The sequence below is a fragment of the Tympanuchus pallidicinctus genome, unplaced genomic scaffold (genome assembly GCF_026119805.1).
Source record: "Tympanuchus pallidicinctus isolate F22 unplaced genomic scaffold, pur_lepc_1.0 scaffold3, whole genome shotgun sequence".
Taxonomy (NCBI): domain Eukaryota; kingdom Metazoa; phylum Chordata; class Aves; order Galliformes; family Phasianidae; genus Tympanuchus; species Tympanuchus pallidicinctus.
This window is the reverse complement of record NW_026294747.1, coordinates 60,776,900-60,795,346: the sequence shown is the minus strand read 5'-3', so window position 1 is coordinate 60,795,346 and position 18,447 is coordinate 60,776,900. Positions and strand designations below refer to the sequence as shown.

The 18,447-nt window shown below is 43.2% G+C and overlaps 1 protein-coding gene across 1 annotated transcript in view; it reads right to left on the bottom strand.

The window, feature by feature from the left end:
- Window positions 1-1,402: 1,402 nt before the first annotated feature.
- The window catches only part of LOC128086427 (vasoactive intestinal polypeptide receptor), a 105,291-nt gene continuing 88,246 nt past the window's right edge, over window positions 1,403-18,447 (bottom strand). Inside the window, exons 9-13 of the mRNA XM_052695090.1 lie at window positions 17,926-17,995; window positions 14,658-14,749; window positions 10,157-10,286; window positions 9,234-9,275; window positions 1,403-7,726 (exon numbers count right to left, since the gene is read on the bottom strand). Of these exons, the coding sequence (XP_052551050.1) occupies window positions 7,535-7,726; window positions 9,234-9,275; window positions 10,157-10,286; window positions 14,658-14,749; window positions 17,926-17,995 (526 nt within the window). The 3' untranslated portion in view covers window positions 1,403-7,534. The remainder of the gene's footprint in view (window positions 7,727-9,233; window positions 9,276-10,156; window positions 10,287-14,657; window positions 14,750-17,925; window positions 17,996-18,447) is intronic.

Below are 18,447 nucleotides of genomic sequence, written 5' to 3'. Positions count from 1 at the left end.
CAGAGCATTAAACCTTTTGCTTTCAAAAGAAAGTGGTTAAGCCACACAGAAAAGAAGACTTGCCATCCCAAGCTTGGGCTTTATCAACCATGTCAACAGTGGATGTAAACCAGCTTAAGGAGGAGGTGAGCTGTGAAACTGAACCTATGAACAAGGAAAAACTCATTGATTCCTCACTGCAATATATTTTCCACTGTCTAATATTCAAGTGCATTAAATAATGTGCCTTTTATAAGAATAATTACTGTTAGCTTGCATTTGCCTGCTAGGCATTTCTCCAAAGCAGAGGAAGTCTGAAGCTTTGTTCTGAGTAATAAAGACCTGAAAAGACAGCACTACTTAACTGGGCACACAGCAAGAATGAACCACATCATGCAGAGGCAGATGTGACACACTTGGGAAAGCAGGAGAGGAGGATGCGAAGTTGAAGTAGGTATGCTCACCTACAATACAGAAATGATTTAACACCATATGGCAAAAGTGCCATCATTTTGTAATAGTGTGGCTATCACCATCACGTGTGACTCTCACCCCCAAAAGACATTCAGCCATCTAGATCGTGCTGTGTTGTGGCTTTCTTTGTGGTGGTTTTTGGGATCACACGTGGTACTCTGTGACCTGGTTGGTACTGCGTCTTCTTCTGACACAGATGTTCTCAAAGAAGGACCAATGGATGTGTGAGCAGAGCATGACTGTGTAGCCTGGTCTTTCCCAGGTGAACTGCTTGGTCCCTTGAGGAGCTGGGAAACAAAGGCGCTGGAGTACAAAGAGGTGAGAATGGAGCATGAGAGAGATGGGGGCAAGCCTGGACAAAAGGGTTGGGGTTGAGTTAGGTGAGCAGAGGGATGGAGGAGTGAGTTAGAGAAATTACTGCAACCAACCTCTTGGGTCACCCCATTCCTGAGATTGTTCAGTCTAGAGAAAAGAGGAGGCTCAGGGGAGACCTTACTGCCCTCTCCAACTGTCTGAAAACACGTTGTAGCAGGGTGGGGATCAGACTTCTTTCCATTAAGTTGTGCCAGAAGAGGTTCAGATTGGATGTTAGGAAAAGTAGGCATTGGCACAGGCTGCCCAGGGAGGTGGTGGAGTCACTGTCCCTGGCGATGTTGAGAAATAGGATGTGGCACTGAGGGAAATGGTTTACTGGATGTGATTGGGATGGATTGATGGTTGGATGGTTGGACTAGATGACTGTAGAGGTCTTTTCCAGCTTCTCTGATTCTATGATTGAAGATTGTTATGCATCACTCTAGGCTCGTTACCTCTTAGATTCAAACAATCTGGACCACAGAATCAGAGAATCATAGGATGGCTTCTTCTTCATAGAATGGCTTTTTTTCCTCCACCACCTTTGTGTCTTCTTCAGAACTGAGAAAAATGAATTCAAACACCAGTTGGAATATCTTAGACACGACTTCTTCACAATGGTTTTATTGCTTGTTTTCAGCAGTGTCAACCACAGAGAAGAACCTCCTCTGAAGCAAGGAGATGAACCAAGTACAAAGGAAAAAAAAAATAGCCATTTCATTGCATTTGTACAGAGTCAGAACAAAATAAATAACATCAGGCAAAAGGCCATGAAACAAGGTGGAGATTTCACCTGTGCCAAGCAAGTAGGCCTGTTCCAAATACATCACGAGCACCTACGTACATAAAAATCCACAGAAATGTGGCTTAACAATGATTCCCTGTTCATAGCCAGTTTTCATCACTCTTTGCTGTCAAAGCATATTTACAGGAGGGCAGAACAGGGGGGCTAAAAGTCTGAATGAGTTTTCAGAGTCACCAAAGAGTTGGTTGGCACCAGCTACTGAACAAGGACAGCCTGTGCTGTGTTTGAAACAGAATATGAAAAATACACTCTTGAATTCAAAAGTTTTTGTTTTTGTTTTTAAGCTTGATTTATTATCCACAGAGTATAAAAGAATGTGTGACTTTTTGCTTTTTGAATGTGCTCTTCAGATTTCCTCTATGTACAAGTTTACAGCATCCACAAAACTGGGGTATAAACCGCCAACTGCTCTACTGATGTCAATTTTTGTGTCCTAAAGGCCTGGCCTTCAGAACACTATGGGCATGAATTTCCCATAGAGACCTGCTACACAGTTTCCAGTCCCAATGACTATCTTATCCCTGTGATTCTGCAGCAGTGTGCAAAGAAGTAGGGTTTTGAAGTAGGGTTTTGAAGTAGAGGTAGGGAAAGAAGTAGGGTTTTGAACCCAGGGCTTCTCAACACAATGCAACACCGTGCAAGGGAGCAAAGTCTGAGGACTTCCAGAGAAAAGGAGGGGGAAGAAGTGGTCTGTTAGCCCAGGAAAGCCATGGTTTGTAACTTTATAGATATCTGGGGGAAATAAAAAGATCAGTTGTAACTGTATTTCATCACACCAGCGTATAAATCCTGGCTTTGGGAAGAGGGTAAAAGCTCGTTGACTGAAAAAAACATTGAATTCTATGCAGCTCTGGATTTTGGGATGTCTGACTCCAAGTACCAGACTGGGATTTAGTTCTATTCCCTGTAACACCAGCTAGTTACAATCCCACCAGAGTCACTCCAGATTGATATGAATGCACACGAGGCCAAGGGTTGGTCTCCTGCTCCTCTAGGGTCATCTACAATTGAGAAGCATCACAGTCCCATCCAGCATAAATACTGGTGTGTGAAAAATGCAAAGCTGCCTGGGGAGTCATGGAGCCCTGGACTGCAGTCTTTATTGCCAAGAATTCAGCACTTTCACCATTGGTGCAGAGACAGCTGTGCCCAGTCCAACATCTTCTTCAGCCCAATGAGCTACTTGAAGGCAGAGAGGATGGCACAGCAGAGGGAGGTGTTTTACACAGTCAGAGAGCTCAGACCCTTCACCTTGCAGGGAAGATGGGCTGCTGTCAGGCTCTGTGCTTTTCTACCACATGTGTTCCCAATGACATTTAACCAAACCAAGTGCTACCAGGAACCTGTGTAGACAGAATGAAATGCACTTCATAATGACACATGTTGGCACTCCCAGGTCTCAGAGACCCCTTTCTAGTCCAACAGTATATGATTTCTTCAAAAATCCTATGGGGTTTTATGCCTTATTTAAACACCATGCTGATGGAAGAAGGAATGGAGATGGTGATCAAAAAGAAACCCTTCAATCTCTGCAATGGAGCCAAGCAGTGTCCACTCCTCAGCTTTCTTTGTAACTTCATTTTCCTTTCTATAAACCAACTGGCAACTGCCCATTGATTAGCCAAAAATAAACCCCACCACCATCCAACCCAACAAAATAAATAAACATCAAATGTTTTATCTTCTGAGCTTGTTTGGAATCCCTTTTTCATTCCAAAACTGCAGCAATGATGCTGCTGCATATAGTCCTGTTTTTAAAAAATAATTTCAAATTAATGCCCTAGAATTCAGTCACAGCCTAGAATTCTTTTACTGCTCTTTTTCAAGCCCTAAACATGGTTATATTTCACACTGCTTATCAGAGGGACACAGAGCCATACAGGTCTCATCTGGATAGAAATATCTACAGCCTAATGTTAGCATTGCACCTTGCACCTCTAGACCTTGAGAAGGTCTTTTAATTTTTATATTCTAATTGCTCCATGGTTAATAATAATTGTTTAAGAGTTTATTCACTGAAACCTTGAGTGACTAATTAACAGGATTGGATTTGATCTCTCACTGATATAAAAAGAGAGTAAACAGTTCCAGGCTGAAAGTAAAGGAATTCTTCTGAAGTCAAATTCTAGTTTCCAGCTTGTGTAAATCAGGAGTCACGGTTATGAACTGAGGGATGCAAGAGGGGTGAGAATTTGGTGTCATTTCTGTAAAGCATTTTGGGATCCAAACTCATTATCTTCAGACACATCTGAAAAGCACAGAGTATCCAGGAACGACTCTTAATCATCTTTTTCACTAAGATAATTCACTTGCATTCATTGAAGTTGCTCCTGTCCCACTGGTCAGGCTCGTGCTTGGTGACAAGCAGCAACAGCTCTGAGCACTGGGACATTTACTCAGCATTGCTTTGGGCAATACGGTTTGGGCAGTCATTTGGGGCTGCAGTGAGGTCCTTGAACTCCATTTTATTGATGAGTTGGATGAAAATCACATTCAGAGTAGAGGAGGCCAAGCTACCCGGCCAAATTCCTGCACTAAGCACCTAAACAAGGGCCTGATCCAAAAGCCAGAATGGGCAGAGAAACTCATTCACTTGATTGCTCAGATCCCCAGAGAGAAAAGCTTTGATTTCATCACTGACTCCTCTCTTCTCCCAGAATTTGAATCCAACACAGCTGGGCTGGCAGCTCTGCCATGCCCATCACAGCATGTTCACTTGGTCTCTTCATTGACCCTTGACAGCTTAATCCAGTTGGATGCGTGGTGATGAACCAATTGTAATGGAGTTCTGAAGGTGCAAATCAGTTCAGCTCAGGGGCTGCAGAAGGCCTTGTTGCATGGGTAAATAAGCAGCCAAACTTTTCCCTGTCATGTCTCCATTGAGCAAAACCATTCCTGCTGGCTTTGGCCATAGTGCTGGCCCAGGGCTGTAAATAAAGAGGAGCTGTAAATGAAAGGCAGAAGTTCGTCCTGCAGATGGAATCACAAGCACAGGGAGAAGAAAAGGAAGGTAAAAAAAAAAAGAAACACAGAACAAAAATGCACAAGGTGTCTCAGGCTTGCAGGCACTGACCACCTCCTGCTGCCAGCAGCAGTACTCCACTTGATTCTCAACAGCTTTGGGCTTCAGTTCCTCTGTTGCTGGTATGGGAGACTTGGCACTGCTTATGGGAGTCCTCCAGCACCTTCTGCATGAGTCCTAACCCAGCTCTGGAAGCACTCAGAGCAGCAGAACCAACACCAAGCACCAAGTCCCTGCCTCTGAGAGCCCTGTGAGAATGTTTCTCTGCATTTTGGGAATTGAGTGGCTGCTGAGAGGACTTTGAATATTTCATGGCACTTGGATTCTGACTGCTAATGAAATAGTTTCACTGTAGCATAGCCACTTAGAGATCAGCATTTTACATGGTAGTAGGACAAGGGGGAACAATTTTAACTAAAAGAGGGGAAATTTAGGTTAGCTCTTAGGAAGACATTCTTTATTCTTAAGCTGGTGAGGCACTGAGATTGCTCAGAAAAGCTGTGGATTCCCCATCCCTGGAACTGCTCACGGCCAGGCTGGATGGGGCTTTGGGCAACCTAGTCTGGTGGGAGGTGTCCCTATCTATGGCAGGGGGGTTGGAAATAGATGATCCTTAAGAGGTCTCTTCCAACACAAACCATTCTATGATTGATTTTCTGATTCTAATGAGAACAAAGATGACCCAGACTGGCTAGCCTGGAGTTTTGCCAGCAGTTTAATACCAGGACCATGGGGATCAGCACAGCTATCTTCACAAATATCTATCTGCTCTAGGTTTTCCAAGCTGGGTAGCCATGATTACTCCATGACAGGCTGGAAACCCGTGGGTACATACCTACCCTTCACAGCAGTTTTATCAGAGTATCTCACATCAACTGATGTCAGTTGTGTGTGCTGTCCTCAGGCCTGAATGTGGGGCAGTATTTTGGCAGCATCCAGCTCAGATGGCAACAGTACAGCTCTGGGGAGAGGTATGCAAAGGAAAAACCTCCCCTCAGAACTCAGAAAGGAATGGGATGTCCTGATCTGCAATTCTCCTGGGCTCAGTGTGGTTTGTTGGCAGTGAATTTGAGATGCTTAAAGCAAGCAAGCAAACAAGTGAGAAAAAACCCCAAACCCCGAAGACTCTAAATTAAAGATGTTTCCCTTCAAGGAACTACAATTTAATTTGAGAGAAAGAAGAGTCCAGTTGCTGTTAGTGGAAAAGTTGAGATCTCTGATCTATGAAAACACTCATATTTGCTTTCCATGTACACGTGTTAATTTGGTGACTCAGACTCCTTCCCAAGGACACTGATGTAACATGCTGTAGTAGAACAATGGCAGCCCAATTATTCAGTTTACACCTTTGCTTGTCGGAGATTTTCCACCCCCAGTGTAAAACTGATGTGTCCTCATACAATGCAGTCGGGTGGGAAACAGCCACGAGCATCTGCATCCTTAGGCTATTTTCTAAGGTTGGGATGCATGGCTTGGGAATGAGCTCACGTGATGTGAGCTGTGAACCACCAGCCTGGTGTGCCAGAACAGGATTTGGTTTCACTCCTTCTCCCCTCCATCGAGGAAAGGGAAGAAAAAAGAATAACAGTTCCCTTGGTTTCAGCAAGCTCTATGTACATCCTTCAAACAGGGACTGCCCCAGTGTGAAAACTAATAGGTCTTCAAAAACGACATAAAATGCACATGCGTCTCTTAAAGATCTAACAGTGCCTTTATCATAGGATGAAAGCTGCACAAGCTGAAGAAGAAATCAATTTAATAGCTCCCTCACTCCTTTCCGACTCCTGGAGTGCCAGTTACGTGCTGAGCCAACCTTGTTTTGATGAAAGCAATTTTGCTTGCTGCTGGGAAGCTAATTTTTTCATCTGGAGACTGGCTCCTTATGTCAGGCCTGATTCAATTAAGGATTACAGGGTTCTACATCTTCCCTCTCCTGGCAGTGTGCACTAAGCAAGTGCAAATGGATTGCAGACCAATTGCTTTCCCCCGATCCCTAATAATGCTGGGTGCAGTAATGCACCAAGATCTACAGGTTCAATGAACAAGTATGAAAAACACAGCCGTACTCCACAGTTGGCATCTGTACCTGGTTTTTATACATGCAAACCATTCAGTGAAAACAACCAAACAAAGCATGTTGATGTCCTGAACGCAGCACGGAGAAGGGCATTTTGTGCTGGTCCTTCTCAGCAAGCTGCTCTTCCAGAGGGTACCCAATGGCACATGGAAAGTTTCAGCTAACGAAGATGGTGAGCAATTAGCAGAACACAGTCCAACATCAGAGCATCCTTCCGGGGCCTTGCCTGGTGCTGCAGCTTCTTTGCACTGTGCAGCTTGGCCTCTGCCTTTCCTGCCTGTGTTCTTCCTGTCCCTTCTCCTTGCTGCTTCCAGCACCACATCACCACTTCTTAGCGGCTGGGCTTTTGGCACATTCATAAGTTTGGCATTTTTTTCCCCCCATTTCTTTCTCCCTCTCTCTGTCCTTTACTGGCTCATTTAAAACAACAACAAAAAAAAGTGCAATTTATCTGTTTCAGAGATGCCGGTTCCGGGAAAGCCACCACTAACTCAAGCTCTTCCCTCCCATACCCCCAAAATTCAGTATTTATAGCACATTAGGATCTCCCAGGCTCTCCTCAAATGACTGGGACCTTTACTCAGCATTATCAGCCCCACGGGCACCAACTTAGAGAGAAAGGTCTGAAAAGAGGGAGAGGAAAAGTATTTCTCTGCCTCTTAGCTTGTCTGATCTCGTTCTGGATGCCAATGGCTTTTCCAGTTCTCTGTCCTCTGTTGGCTCAAGTGGAGCATGTCATTTCACAAGGATTTGTCCATAGGTAACTGATTCCTGGGGATCCTTCTCTCTCTTGGATGCTCAGTGCTCAGAGAGCCTCTCTCCATCAAACCAGAGAGAATTCTGCCTGGAAGCTGGAGCACCGGCGTGTCTTTGGTGAGCACTTGGTCAGCATGGAGATCTGGGTGCTGAAGTTGGTGCCGTTGCTGCCCAAAGAAGGGTGGTGGTACTTCATGTCAGAGCCCAGGAACCGCTCCAGGTGCCACCTCCGCCACTTTCTCTTGAGCTCAGCTTGGACCTACATGGTGGAAAGATAAGCAAGTCAGCAGAGGAGAGCATATGTAGGGGTAATAAGTGTTTATAGAGGTCACTGAACTTGGGAATAACTGCTAGTCACACAGGGGAGATAATGCTGCAGCAAGTAGATTCCCTCAGCAGAAATCCTTGAGCTTAATCAGAAAGGTGAGCATGGGGAGTTGCTTATCTGATAAAGTGAAGATGTCAGACTACTTAACTACTACAGCGTGTGAGTATAACTGGGATTCTTCCCACTGCCCTGCTTTTCATAGATGTAGAATCATCTAAGCTGGAAAAGACCCCAAGATCCCTCAATCCAACCATCTACCTGCCACCAATATTTGCCCACTAAACCATGCCTCCCCAGTACAACATCTAATTGTTTACTGTCCCAGTAAAAATGATTTAACTGCAGCTTGTTTGTAAAGCAATCAATACAGCTGTGCTTTTTGATGGAGGTTTCTTGTTTCTATTCAGGGTGTTTACACACATCATTTGGTTTACACCATTCATGTTCAAACCCTGCACAAATCTGGCCACAGTCCCCATCCCCTCATGCAGGCTTTGAGTGCAAAGTTTTGGATTGTGGCATCAATTAGATAAAACAGCTCTGAGGGTCTCTGGGCTCAACAAGCACAAGAACAGGACACCACAAATGCAAACTCCAGTGTTGGAAATGTGGGAAAGTCAAAATCAAAACCTGTAAGCTGGAAATACATTCACCTAGCACAGGTCTGGGCATAATAAGATACATCAGTCCTGTTTGGGTTTTGGACCATCAGGAAGTCTGTGTGGCGCTGCCCTGCTCCAAACAGGCTCACTAGCTAAGGTCCCTGCTGGAGATGGGCTCTGTGTGTTGACCACGTCAGCATGGCTGGAAGAAGGATCAGAGCTCTAAGAGAACAAATTGATTCTGAACACTCTTCCTCTCCTCAGAAGCTGGAACACAAGCCCAGAGCACAGCTGCTTCCTTCCTGACAGTTTATCGAGCTGAACAAGCTCCATCTGACAGCAGCTCCAAGTTCCCAGCTGCTCATACCTTCCCAATAGACTTCACCATTTGGGTTTAATCAGTCTCTGCTGAGTCTCTTTCTGGCAGATGGAGCGTGGTACAAAAATATCACTGCACTAACAAGCCTCCATTTTGTCAGTGGGTCTGATTCCGAGGTTGAGGTTTCAGGAGATTCTAAACCTGAGTAGAGCTTGAAAGATGGGCACATCCTTCCTTGCTGAAGGTGTTCCCTTTAATTCAGGATTTAGGCAAGGTTTTGCTGATACCAATGAGTAAAGGAAGGACTCAGCAGCAATTATTAGTCCTAATATGTTTATTAATTTTGCTGGAAACTTTCTGGCTAATAGTTGAGTTGTTTACATGGGGTGAGTGACTTGACTTGGAAGGTTTCCCCAGTGTGATAGCATCAGGAATGGGACACTCCTTAATCTGCTCTCCACAAGCATTCAATTTGCCATAGCAGCAAATATTAACCAGACAACATTGTTGATCTTACCTCTCCATTGAGAAAACAGTAGAGGACAGCCACCACGAAACCCTAGGGGGAAGGAGAAAGCAGGCTTTTAGCAACGCCTAGCTTGTATTCTCCTAGATCACAACCCAAGCCCATTGCAGTCCTGGAGAAAGGGCATAATGTCAGAGAACTGCTAAGGTGCCTCTTACAAACCAACCGATCACATTTTCCCTATAAAAGGAGAAGAGGAAAGTTGCTTAGGGCACCTTGGAGCAGATGCAAGGCTTTGAATTCAAGGCTTGCTCCAAATCGGTGCTTAAATCCATCAGGCATCACTTCAGCTCTAAGCAGGACACCTGGCCATTCAATCTTAAGCACTGAAGGCAATTTGGTGGGATAGTAGAGGCAACTTTCCTCGGGAAACCTGAACTGTGCAGAGATTGAGAACACAAAGTGGCTACAACTGCTTGACGGATGGATGCAATTGCACAAACAAGTGCTTCTGTTCATGCAACAGCAAGGCCAAGGTAAACAGCCCAACGCTGGGTGTGAATGAGGTGAGGCTTGTGGGAAGGTATACAAAGCAAACTCCATCAAAGGTTTACTCAGGATTAATGCGTCCTCGTGGGGAACCTGACTCCTCCTCCAATAAAGTGCAATCCTACTTGGGCAGGATTTAGAGGCAGAACTCTTTTAGCAGAAAATATAGTTCATGAAAGCCAACTGGTCATAGACTAGGATGCCATTAATGGCCAGAAAGACTCTTCCTGAAGTCTACTCATCACATCTTACTGTGTTAATGATATCTAAACTGGATGAACATGCTTGATTTTCTCTTGTAAGTACAAAAAAGCCCCAGAGGGACTAGCATATAGAAGCGCGTTTTCTTTCCAGGTGCCTAAAACAAGGAGAGAGAAACTCCTGGTAAAGTATATATAAATCTCATGGTCCACTTGGTGACTTACCTGGAATGACCCAACCACGAGCTCAAACACCAGCTTAACTTCTGCTTTGAAATTGTCAGGGAAGAAAGCAAACATGATGTAGTGAATGCCAAAGAGAGGGATCAGCAGCAAGGTGGACTTGGCCAGTCTCCTGTTGGAAAGACAAACATGAGTCATGAGGGAAGAGGGAAGAGGAGCTAAAGGGTAAACTGATGAGAAATCCTGCAGCTGAACTTTATGCACCCCTGAAACTCCAACTTGCTGCATGCAGAACCTATTTGCTGATTATTAGGACCGTGGTAGGGCAGCCATGCACACTAAAATGTTTCTTTTCGTTGGGATATGTGATGTGGGCCACCTACTCTGAGGTCCTGGGAACATCCAGGCTTTCAATAGCATCCTCAAACAAGGCAATGTCAGCAGGCTGCCCTCACCTACTAAGCAGAAATGTCTGGGCTATACCAAAAAGGAGGGAGCTAAGATCAGTTCCCCATTGCTTACTCTCCCCAGGATCCTTCTAACAACCCGGGCTGGGATGTGATGGAACATAGAAGCAGACCTTCTGCTGGGCACAGTCAGTTGCTAGCTACAGCAGTTCATGGAACAAAGGACTGTGCTGGGAGCGCTTCCACGTGCTCCCTTTCCACCTCATGAACAGTTCTCAAAGAAATACACATCTTCAGCTGAGGGAGAGCCATCAGCCCCAGTTTGTTTCCCCTGCAGACTGCAGATGGTTGGTGAATTCAGATGTGGTGACAACATAAAATGTGCTATCTTTATTCCCCGTAACTTCAATGGAGGTATTTCTTTCTCCCCTCCTGCTGGAGATCTTTTTTCATCTCTACAAGCTAAACCATTATCTAGTGTCTTCTTTGTTTACTTAGGATTTCTGGAAATTACAGCTTCTGGGAGAGAAATGGTATGTTTAGCTCAGAATAATGATAGACTATTGCACAATGAATGTCTCCAAAGGAGGGGGATGAACAGTATTAGTGCTTAATGGCATCAGGCTGGGTAATGAGTGGTCTAATTAGGAAGAGATGATAATTTATTAAATCTAATCATTATTAGAATCTAGCTGACAAAAAAGAAATAAAAAATAAAATAAAAAGGAAATGCTTCAGAATGCTTAAGGGGGTTTTGGCTCTCTTGGTCACCCACATCCTTCTGCATCCCCCTCTCCCAGAGGCTTCTGGAGAAACTGAAGCTCAGGCAAAGGTGTTGGAACACTTGTTCTTCCATCTACAAACCCTTCTGGTTCCATCTGGCTCAGTCTCCCCAGACAATCTTCATTTATTTTCCATCTGTATAGACCTGCAGTAAAGGCTCATGTGCCAGCATATGCAGATGATGCTTATCAGCTTATTACTTATCTCCCAGTAGACCTTTCCAGCTTTCCCTGGGCCAGGCCCAATGACAGTTTGATGTTAAAATTCTGCTTGGAGGCTGTGGTTCCCCATGGAATACCTGCTGGCTGCAACTCATTCCAGGCAAATGGAATGCCTGTAGGAAGCAAGGACTGTCACTGTCATGAACCAGCCTATGAGCAGGGTCCATAGACTAACCCCTAGGAGTTCTATCCTCCCGTTTGCACAACACCTGAGACCAGTATCTCACTTCCAGCACTAAGCTTCCCAGAATACCGAGTGATGTTTTGGATTTTATGTCATCTTCAAGGCAAGTTTGGTCTGGCTCTGCAATATTGGAAAAATCCCCCTACAAACTGCAACAAGGAAAATTGTCTTCAATATGTCGTGGTGTGTTACTCCCAGGAAGCTAAAGACTGGCTGTGCAGTAGACATAAATGCATGGGAGGCTGTCTGAGGCTGGTTAATGTTACCTGAAGGAAACCATGTTTCTCAAAAAATTAACTACCTTCTCCTCCTGTCACAGAGTGAACTTCTTATACCTATCCTCTCTGATGTGGTGACAGATGATTTAGGAAAAACACATCTCCACTATCCAGCACTGCACTTGTTCCTCTCCTTTGGAGAGGAAAGAGTTAAACAACACTTTGCTCCTGAACACATAATGGAAAGTTGCCCAGAAAACTTTGATGATAATATTGAATCATGAACATGCACAGAATGGAATGAGATGAATTTTGCTCAACATTTCTTCTGCAAAAAAAAAGGTGTTTTCTTCTTCTATTTGCCCTAAATATTGCTGTCCTGCTCTTGCACAAATCTCTGTCATTTGCAGAAAACTGTTTTAGAAGACTTGTTTTCACAGTTTCTGACATATTAAAGCCCAGCTCAGTACCTGTAGCATTAATGAGTGAGTGAATCAGCAGTGTACCTGAATTTCTACCCTGCAGATAAACTGAAACCATTTGGAGCTGAACAATACTATCAACATATCAACACATTATTTTTTAAATATAAACAATATAAAATAAACAAGAGGAGGAGGAAGAAATGGAAACAAGAGAATCACAGTGTTGTCATTTTAAAGCCTGCTTATCCCAGATGTGGCAGGGGGAACCAATGCATATCATTACCAACTGGTTTTGGTAAGCTTTCTGGGTCCTGCAGGACAAAGCCCTGAAGCTAGCATCAGCATTTCAGGTAACAGGGGTATGACTTATAAAAGGATCCAGGCTGCAGATTACATGCTTAATCACAGAATCACAGAATCACCAAGGTTGGAAAAGACCTTTAAGATCATCTAGACCAACCATCCTCCTACCAATGGATGACTCCAGGTTCTCTACAGCTAGTCATCTGAACACTAAACGTTGAGGACCCTTGCTGGGATCCAAACCTTAAGTTGAGACTCTTAACATTATTTTCTACAGGAGACTATGGTGCCTCATGTTTCATTGCAGTCAACAGTCAGTAGAGACTTTCAGACAGACCATGGAGTCTGGTTGTACATATACACAAGTTACACACTAGTCTCCCACAGGTGCAGTGTCATATATGCCAGATCCAGACAAGCGTATCAAACATCCTAAGGCATCTGATATGGCTTGGACACCCATATGTGACTGATTTGTGCCTGAATGGAGCTGAGATGCTTTTCCAGATGGATGAGGAAGGAGAAGAATTGAAGATGTGAAGATCATTCATCCTTCTGCAATTGGTTCCTATTTGACAGGCCAACGTGGGGAAGCCTTTGTTACTTACTGCCCTGTCATGCAAGGCTTGTTTACCAGGCAAAGAAGATTTACTGGCAATTCACACTTCACTGGAAAATAAGTAGAAAAAAAGCTGTGAGCTCAAAGCTCAGCATGACCTGCTAGGTAATCTGGGCATAACCCTTCTGATGAGAGGCTGGCAGCACTTCTAGGGAGATGAACGGGAGCCAACTGCCCCAGGCTGCTGCATAGTAAGTACTAGAACATATTTCAATATGATGATTTAATCTACCCACCTGGCTAAAGCTGTTGCAGTCTTGGTTTTGGGAATATATATTGCCCAACTTGAAATACATAGAGATGTGATAGAAAACACAGGTCTGGTAATGTTGGTGTGTTACGATGAAAAAAGAAATCATTGGCTTTGTGTGCTGCAGGGAGAAGTTAAGGTGAAATACTGGAATTTTCCTTTATAAATCTGAGAATCTCTGGAAGGAGATGAAATAGATGATTTACCATCACTAGAGAAAAAGGCACAGAGTTGTGGTTGGTCAATATTTAAGCTCTGTATTCATTTTAAGTCTTCCACTTTGCTGAAGGATGAACTGAGTTCACATTCTTCAAAGTACACAGCTCCCTCAAAAAGTAAAGAAGATTTTATGAACAGTGAGCAGGTAGACACTGCTCTTCTTCCTTTTTAGTTATTTTCTAGAAATCCTTTGATAGCATCCTGGATATTTGAAATGCTAAGCCAGGACAGAAGCAGGAGGTAAAAATGAGACGATGTCTGAACTTTTATTTTATTTGCATTGAAGATATAAGAAATCCATACAGGAAAATGGATTTCTTGTAATTTTAAAACGCTGCACCAAAGACCAGTCTTACACACTGAGACAAATTCTCATTTCACTTGCACTGTTGTTCATTATAAAGAGCCCCAGTAAGGTCAACTTTATATCCTCGGGACAAAAGCTAGATGATAAGCAAAACTCCTCAGACAAATTTGTTTCTCAAGAGCAAAGAGAAATGAGTACGTGAGGGATGGATTAATGCAATCCCGTTCAGGAGTCATCGTTAGGATATGGAAAAACTGCCATAGATTCTACTGAATGCATGGATTTTCTCAGTTTCTACTCTGAAGAAATGAGTTGAGGGCAATTGCTTCCCTATACTGTAGATGGATACACTTTGTTCTTCACCAGGGTCCTCTGGCCTTCAGGATCCAATAAATATTGATTAAAGGCCTTTTTGTTTAATGAACGCTACTCTTACTCTCATGCCCACCAGCGAAAGGCCTGTTTCTTGGTTTCTGATCATCTTTAGCAAATTAACAAATTCACAATTGTGATGAGGAAAAATGTGGACAGATGCAGTATTTTGACTAAATGCCAAACAGGTTTTGCAAAACCAGACAATACTGTAAAAAAAAAGCCCAGGACTTACGAATACTGGCTGGTTTCATTGTGTCCAACATCTGGGGAATGCAACTTCTGGACTAAGATACGGATGATACAAATGAAGAGAATGAAGTTCACCTGTTGGGATGGAGAGAAACAGGAAAAAGAAAGATAAAAATCATGCCCCTGCAGCATTGTTCTGCAGTGAAAAGAAGAAATTGTTAAAAGGGGGGGGGGGGAGGATGCCTTTCACTGCAATATTTTTGCCACGGAGCAAGCCGTTGTTAAAAAGCCATGAGCAGAGAACCCCACTCTAGGAGCACACAGTAAACCGACACAGGATGGCAGCCATCTTGGGCCTGACATCAGCCTGCTTGGGACTTTGTGTCATACATCCCAAGTATGATGATGTCAAACCCATAGAGCACAGCTATGCACGACGTCCTGCCGACGACAGGGTGGGAAAGGAGCCTTGGGAGTTAGCGGAGCGACGGACGTCAAAAGCCCTTGGGAGACGGTGACATGGGAGCGGCTGCTGAGCGTGTCAAAGACCGAGGCAGTGAGCCAAAGGAACCAACACAACACACAAAGCTGTATTCACTTAAGCAGGTCTCCGCTCAGCGCTGATGGGCATTCTTCTCTGGAGAGAAGTTGGAGACAACGCATAGCAAGAGTTACACCTCACCAGCACAGTGGACAGTTGCCTCTCCTACAAGGTTAGACCAGAAGACTCAGCTAGAACTGCTTCATTAACGTACTCAAGCAAAGCTAGCCTTATTTTATAGCAAACGTGTAGAGCTAGGAATGGCAGTTTTGTACAAAGTAGATGGCATGAGTTGAACAAAAATTACTGGCTTCTAAAATCCTACCCATTGAACCTTGCTGTTATTCACGCAACACATCCAACAGAAAAGTGAAGTGTGGCCTTCGTCTAGTTTAGCTTCTTTATAGTCTAGTTTAGTTTCCTTATAGTCTAGTTTAGTTTCTTTATCCATTCGTGTTCAGTGAATGCACAAAGGACTCTGATTTTTAAGATATAGAATCATAGAATCACCAAGGTTGGAAAAGACCTAAAAGATCATCCAGTCTAACCGTTCACCCATTACCAACAGCTCCCACTAAACCATGTCCCTCAACACAACATCCAGCCTTTCCTTGAACACCCCCAGGCTCGGTGACTCCACCACCTCCCTGGGCATCCATTCCAGTGCCTGACCACCCTTTCTGAAAAGCAATACTTCCTCATGTCCAGCCTGAATCTCTCCTGCTGTAGCTTGAAAATGTAATATATGTAAAGGCAGGAAGGATTGTGTCAACCAACCAATCTGATTTCCTGCAATAACAAATTCTAACATTTCCTCCAGCAACTCTCAGGTTTATATCAACAGCAGGTGAATGCAGCAGACTAAAGCCTATTTCTCATTTAGACAACAGCTCTTTTTCCAAGGCTAAGAGTGACTGGAAATTAATTATATTTCTTGGTTATGATGCATTGCCTAAACATTCTTTATCTACCCCATGACATTTATTATAGCTTCTGTTCATATTTATTTGCTTATAAAATATTTAGCATCTGACTTGATGGCAAGTAAAATTTATCAATCCAAAATAGAATTAGCTAGATCTATTACTCTAATGAGCAGTGATAGCACACAGTCTGCACCACTGCAGGTAGGATCAGAGCTGCTTCCCAGCCTCCTGCCATAAATTAAATACTGTGTTGGCTCATCATGGTTAAGAGCAGACATGAGCACATAAACAGGTGGAATGTGACTTAAAGGCTTAGTATGGCCTTAGCATTGCACGGTAGTAAACACGACTATCAAACAACTAAAAGGGTTTAGATTATTTTTCAACTTGGAATAGAATTAAAGGCACTTGATCAATTCTCAGTGCTTAATTCTTCAGGTTAGAAAGATTTTTCTAACGTTTAACTTTATATATGTATATATATCTTCCTTCAGTTGAGGCTATGCTTTATTCGAGTGGACATGCAGAATTTGTAGCATTCCTGCCTGCAGAAATCTGTTATTCATCATATGGCTGCTATCATGGCCTTCCTTTGTGACAGATTTATATGATACTTGCAAAAGTAAAATCAGATAATTGCCAGGTAGATTTTGTTTGGTAATGAGGAATTGATTTACTGACCAAAAGAAAACATGGCATCACTGATACCAGGAGAGTACGGCGTATTTCTGCACTAAAAGGTTATCTTGGGAAAGAGAGAATACAGTTTATGTCTTTTGATGATGACATAAATATTTTGAGATGTGTCATCTAAGTATTTTATTTCCTTGCAGTGCAGCGAAAGAATAAAAAGTAATTATTCCAACTGTTTCAGTTTGGAATTCCTGTATGACAAATGCTACAGAAAAGGTCTCCTTGTAAAGGGCGTAATGTATGCAGAATAAGAAGAATGTATGTCTAAGACAAGGCTTCAGTTTAAAAAAAAAATCACATTGGCTTTGATTTCTGCTGTATTCTTTCCCTTCCCTTCCCACGCATGTTTCTTGATTTGAGAAAACTCAAAGCTAAGTTTAAGTCAAATTCATTTTTCAAGTTTTGGCTCTACGCTTGACAGAGGAAACACATAATATTCACCAGGGATGGAAGTACTCAGTTCCTCAGAAGTGTCATGATTGCTAAGAACTGATCTGGAGAAGTAATGAGTTAAGCACCTTTGCCAATTTATATGGAAATTAGCCAAGCTTCTCAAGAACTTAATGCAAAAATACATAGCTGGAATCCAGCTTTGTGCTAGATGCTACAACAAGAGGCAAATAATTGTGGGAATTCATCTAGCTAGGTAGAAGTTTAAGGTAGGCCTCATCCCACATTTCTTCACATTGTCCACATCTACAACGGAACAAGTCACCCTGGGCTCTGACCTCAGAGAAACAAAAACTGGTGGCAAAATTCTAACTTATACATGGATTCATTAGCTAAAATGACTTTTTCTTGGGTCTCCAAGTATGTTCCTTGATCTCTTCTGGCTATGTGCTCCCATGGCTACTGTACCAGAGAAAAAGGATGAGATGGAGCTGGTCTGGCTTACATGAGCTCCATCTTGAGTGCCCCATCACTCAAGCTCTTCCCACAACATTTAAGTCAGTGTTTAAAGATAAAGATGCTTATCCAGAGGCTGAGCTTCTTATCCCAAGAAAGGCATTCAGTACACAATGCAATGTTATCTGTCAGTGCATTTTACGTGGATCTTTACAGAATACTTATCAAGGCTCCTTTATCCTTCCTGTCCCCTCCCCCCCCTTTTTTGTATTAAAGATGGCTTTAAGAATATGTTGATACTTTACCAAAATGGACACCAAAATAGGAGTTTTAATGATCCACCAGATTGGGGATTCTATTATTTCCTCCCAGCATCTAAAAAGTAAATAAATAAATAAATAAAGTTAAATAAATAAATAAACCAGACTTAAAACATCAATTAAAAAAAAAAAAGCAACCAGCTCTGTTACCTTCCAGGTACTTTGCTTAAATCACAGAATCAGAATTGCTTAGATTGGAAGAGACTTTATAGATAGAGTTCCAATCCTCTGCCATAAGCAGGGCTGCCCCCCACCAGACCAGGCTGCCCAGGCCACATCCAACCTGGCCTTGAACATCCCCAGGGATGGGCCACTCACACTCCCTCTGGACAGCAATGCCAGGGCCTCATCACTCTCTGAGTAAAGAATTTCTTCCTAACATCTGACATAATCTCTCCTCTTTCAGTTTAAAGCCATTACCTGCTGTCCCATCCCTAATAGTCTGTGTTAAAATGATAAAGTTGTGCGCACTGGGAAGAGCTGATGACTTTTGTTGCAGTGGCTTTG